At 37.0% G+C, this 5,127-nt stretch overlaps 2 protein-coding genes across 2 annotated transcripts in view; both read left to right on the forward strand.

Annotated features, from left to right (window-relative positions):
• The window catches only part of LOC109539723 (aminopeptidase N), an 8,491-nt gene extending 6,525 nt beyond the window's left edge, over positions 1–1,966 (forward strand). The window contains exons 11-16 of the mRNA XM_019907668.2: positions 260–540; positions 599–792; positions 1,004–1,177; positions 1,233–1,379; positions 1,433–1,502; positions 1,555–1,966. Coding sequence (XP_019763227.2) covers positions 260–540; positions 599–792; positions 1,004–1,177; positions 1,233–1,379; positions 1,433–1,502; positions 1,555–1,896 — 1,208 coding nt within the window. The 3' untranslated portion in view covers positions 1,897–1,966. The remainder of the gene's footprint in view (positions 1–259; positions 541–598; positions 793–1,003; positions 1,178–1,232; positions 1,380–1,432; positions 1,503–1,554) is intronic.
• Positions 1,967–3,438: 1,472 nt separating this feature from the next.
• The window catches only part of LOC109539724 (aminopeptidase N), an 8,103-nt gene continuing 6,414 nt past the window's right edge, over positions 3,439–5,127 (forward strand). The window contains exons 1-2 of the mRNA XM_019907669.2: positions 3,439–3,643; positions 3,700–3,907. Coding sequence (XP_019763228.2) covers positions 3,484–3,643; positions 3,700–3,907 — 368 coding nt within the window. The 5' untranslated portion in view covers positions 3,439–3,483. The remainder of the gene's footprint in view (positions 3,644–3,699; positions 3,908–5,127) is intronic.

A 5,127-nucleotide genomic window follows, 5' to 3' on the forward strand; every position in this document is an offset into this window, starting at 1 on the left:
ATTTTTAGACCCGCGATTAAACGATTGAAAAATATCCGGAGCTGATGTCAATTCAAGAAAAAAAATCCCTGCTGAGGTTCAATATTCCACTATATTTAGTCAAACTCTCCAGTTCTTATTTATTGCGGATTCGTAGTGACGATTCTTTGACAGAAAAGCGCGCATTTGCAGCGAATGATTACGCGCGCTTGCAAAAGGATTGGTCAGGAAGCAATTTTTGGAAAACCGACCTGGTAACCACATAAAACCTTTTATCCAGGATTTTACCGCGTAAACTACGATAGCACCCTCCGAGAAAATTTGGCTTCCGCTCTCAAGCAGGACAATTTCTCGGGCATCCACGTGACCAACAGAGCCCAATGGGTGGATGACTCCTACGCCCTTGCCAGGGCCGGCTATTTAACATTCGGACAAGTCCTAAGCAACGTGGAGTTTCTGGAAAACGAAACGGAATATTTCACCTGGTATCCAGCAGCCACGCTTTTCAACTATTTACTGCAACGGACTGGCACTAGTCAACTCCTAGGAGCCAGACTGACGGTAAGAAGACTTTTACCAAGAACAGAGTGAATGTATGCAATTTATTGGATTTCTTCAGTCACATCTCTTGTCGTTGCTGGAGACTGCCGTGTCCACATATGCACTGGATGAACTGGACGAGTCGCAACACGTTAACACTCTAACATCCATTCTAATCAACACCTACGCTTGCAAATATGGACACACTACCTGCACAAATGCTGCCAAAACCCTGTTTAGAACCTACAAGAGTTCTTCTGATTTATCTTCCAGGTGCGCAACTCAAGTTTTAAATACAAATTTCACCCAGATTTATGGTTGATGTTTGTTAAGTAAAATCGTACAGGCATTTAAGAGACTTATTTTAAAAGAACTGATAATATTAATGTAAAACCTCAAAGGTCCTGGTGAAGACTTTTGCGGTATTTTAGGGCCTAAAGCCCGAGAAATTCACCAGTTTTTTAACAAACTTTGCTAATTCCAGGCCAAATATCAACATTCGATCTCTGGTCTATTGCAACGCAATAAGATACAGCGACAACATCACCGGCGACTGGCAGTTCCTCTATGAAAAGTACCAAGACAGCGCTCTTTCTGGAGATTCCAGCTACATTTGGACGGCGTTGGGCTGCGCCAATGATACTGATGTCCTTAAAGCGTTAGTACTGGAATCAAAGTAAATCAATACCCATTTGGTACTCAATGTCTTGCAGATTCTTATCCAAAGTACTGGAAAATGACGACGTGATCACTTCCTCCTTGTACGGATCAGTTTTCTCCACTATTTATGTTGCTGGTGAAGTTGGGCTGGACACAGTCCTGGACTTTTTCAGCGACAACTATGCTGCTATTCTGGAAGTGTACGCATCTACGTTCGGTTAAAAACACCAAGAAAAACACTTTGATTTTCCAGATATTCCAATGCAGGCAGCGTGCTAACTGGACTATCCTCATACATCACCAAGACCTCCCAAATTGAAAAGGTAACTTTTCTTCGAAAGCTGTAAACGTGATGATAATAACGAACTTTCCCAGCTGGAAGCCCTCTTGGCCACAGTGGGCACAGACAGCACACTGGCCGCACCAATCCAAACCGCTTTGAATACAGCCAATGAGAATCAGGCCATCATTGAAGCGCACAGAGCTTCGCTTCACGAATACTTTGGGCTTGACACCACCAGCACCCCCAGTACCACCAGCACCACTACTACCACAACAGCTGCTCCTGATGGCAATGATGAAGAAAATGGAGATGATGAAGAAGAGGTTGAGGGAGATGATTCTGCTGAAGTTGACAGTGCCACCACTTTGAGTAGAACCGGTCTGGTTGGTTTGGTGGTAATTGGACTGATCAACAGTGTGTACTTTGGACTGTGAATAATCCGTGGGGGGGTTCAAAAAGATAATCTTAGACTACTGAAGAATAAATGATAAGTTAATGATTAAACCTGAAGTTTTGATTCAGTTTATTTATTGTTCCTTTAACCAACCGCAAGAAACGGAACTGAATAGTTGAAAAATGGTGAGAATGGAGAAGAGTTCAATGAATCGTTACATCAGAGCAGTTGGTGAAGGATCAAAAGCTGGATTAATTTTTATCGCCTTTGTAAAAATCAACCAAATACTTCACTATTAAAAAAGATCAAAGCAACCAAATTCTTTTTCTCGATTTACCATTTAAGAAGAATCTAGACTAATGCGAAGCTTTGTCATATATAAAACCTACTCATAACTAACGCCCAATACTGGTGTTTTGGGTCAAAAGACCTAACAGGAAGGTTTTAAAAATGTTCTACCGGAAAGTCCCCCATTCTCCCTACCATTTTGGGTTCATTCTTTAATGCCCATCCCATTTCCATTTTCTGCTGGTAAATTTTAAATTAGTTTCGGCTTCTCGAATTTTTAGTGCTTCATTGGAATAAACAGTGAAAGACTGTCTACTCTCGACAAACGAATTCTACAAAAATTATGGACTTTGAAGCTTGTTTTCAATGCTGCGAGCACCTGAACTGAATGAAGGTTAATTCATTAATATTCTAGACGCCTTACTGTAAAATCCCTAATCCACTGTTTTTTCTACGTGGAAGCTCAGATGAAATCCCATGACTTGGAAATTTAAGCGGTATTAACCTGATGATTAACTTAAAGGATTTCATTCCACTTCACAGTAATCAGCCCACACAGAAATTTCTACAGCTATAACAAGTSCCTAATTATCGCAAATCGATGCTCTGATGTAATCATCGTTTAATCAAGTCGTTTTATCGATTATTTATTAATCYTCATGCACTTAGCCGGGTTAAACTACACGAACTTATGATGACCAAATTGAAGATTTTACGCCATTGAAGATAAATTCATACTTGGTCTAAACAWGAAACTTTCAACAAATATTTAAAAGGAAAAGCTRCGGCGAATTCTATTGCWTGATTGTACAATGTATGATCTATTTCAACAGCTCCAAAAATAAAAAAAAATAAAAAAGTAGTAAACSTACGAGKGATTCAGAAAAACAATCGAARAATTACATTTTTTCATTTCCCATCAAACTAAGCACTGTCGCAATATTGTTTCGGCTAATAAAGTAACGAATGTTCCATTGATAGTAGAGCTTAYAGRTCTCAATGWCGMTAATAAAAATTAGTTGTACTTAGCGTTTATGTTGGTTTTAAAAATCAGACAATASTTTTCGACGACGTTTCCTTGATTCTGGCCTCAGCAATTAACGCCACACGCAATAAATAATAATAATCTAAATCAGATTATTACAAAAACTCGCTCTATATGGGATTAAACAGACTGAGAGATTTTAAACGCTTACTTTTCTGATAAGATAGCGTACTTTATAAATATGTGGAAAAAAATTTCTTTATCAGCTTTAGTGGTGGCCAGGTAAGTTTCAGATGGTAAATTCAAAGAATTCCGGTAAATTATTATCTAATATAACATAATCAGCCATACAAAATGAAGCCATCTCACCTCTGGAGCTTGTTCTTCTGCTTCGCGTTCAACTTGGTAAAGTCTCAAGGATATCGACTTCCGGAAACTCTGATTCCTTTCCGATATGAAGTCGATCTGGTGATCCCTGAAGCGGCTTTTAGCGCCCAAAGCGCCAACTTTACAGGTACACATTCGAATATTTCATGCTCTCTATCACAATAGTTTTTTTCCAATTTTTAGGTAGTGTTTCCATACAGTTCACAGCAAACACTACCACATCGGAAATAAATTTGCATCATAGAGTGTACGCCACAAGTATTCTTCTAAATGATAGCGCTGGAGGGAGCATCTCGGCCGCTAATAATACGTATAATGAAACAACAGAAATCTTGACCATTTACTTAGTTGAAGCCTTGGTTGTTGCATCGACCTACACTTTGCAGATTGAGTAAGACTTTCATTTAGTACCAGGATTTGAAGTGGAAATTGATGGTGATTGGAAGCTGTAGTTTTTGAGATAAGATTTGTACAGAGCAGCCAGTACAAATGCTACCTTTAAATGTAACACGCTGTAGTTCAAATAGCAAAAGCCCTAATAAGGAAACCAATTGTAAAACGCTGTGCAGTTCTTGTTAAAGGTGTTCGTCTAAATTGCAAACTTTTTGATTGTTGTTTGAAAAATTGTTTTTGAACATTGAGGGTAGAGGGTAGAGAAAAGTTTTTCCTACCAACTTTTAAATAATTTTTAAATTTACGCACGCACTTAAATACCTAGAACTCCCGACTTGTTTCCTTTTTGCTATTCGACAGAAATTTTGATTTTGAGCCCATTTGAAGCCCAGCAGCATTTTTAGGCCTACATTTTTATGCTATTTTATAAGTTTTTATTTCAGGGATTAATAAGCAATTAGATATATATTTCACGCTAATATTGATCCAAATCTAGTCAGATTTTACACTCAAATTTTTAATTTAAATCAACATCAGTTGGAAATAAGTTCTATATTGTTGAGGCGGATTCATTTTTTTACAAACTTCTTTTTTGGGTATTTCGCCCAAAAATTTTTGTCTTTCACGTCTTTTATTACAGATTGATAAATAGTCCTCCTATTTCGCAATAAGAACGAATTATTTATCAAAAAGTAATCAAGAACTATCACCTAGAGGGTATCCTGCGACACACTTAGGCTCAAGCTGTAACAGAAAATTCCAATTAGTAGAGAAATTAATTTGAAAAATTACCTTGACGTTTCGATAGCTATTTTCTGCTATCGTTATCAAAAGAACTTAAATGAACCTAAAAAAGAGTATATTAATAAATTGTGTAACAATAGTAGGATAATACAATATATGAAAATTCGTTCTGATAATTCGTCTGTGCAAATTATTTTATTATTTATTTCAAATTATTATTTGAATTATCAGAACGAATTTTCATATATTGTATTATCCTACTATTGTTACACAATTTATTAATATACTCTTTTTTAAGTTCATTTAGGTTCTTTTGATAACGATAGCAGAAAATAGCTATCGAAACGTCAAGGTAATTTTTCAATAATTCTCTACTAAATGGAATTTTCTCTTACAGCTTGAGCCTAAGTGTGTCGCAGGATACCCTCTAGGTGATAGTTCTTGATTACTTTTTGATAAATAATTCGTTCTTAT

The sequence above is a fragment of the Dendroctonus ponderosae genome, unplaced genomic scaffold (assembly GCF_020466585.1).
Source record: "Dendroctonus ponderosae isolate FM_Combo_2020 unplaced genomic scaffold, Dpon_F_20191213v2 Dpon_F_20191213_7, whole genome shotgun sequence".
In the NCBI taxonomy this organism is placed as follows: domain Eukaryota; kingdom Metazoa; phylum Arthropoda; class Insecta; order Coleoptera; family Curculionidae; genus Dendroctonus; species Dendroctonus ponderosae.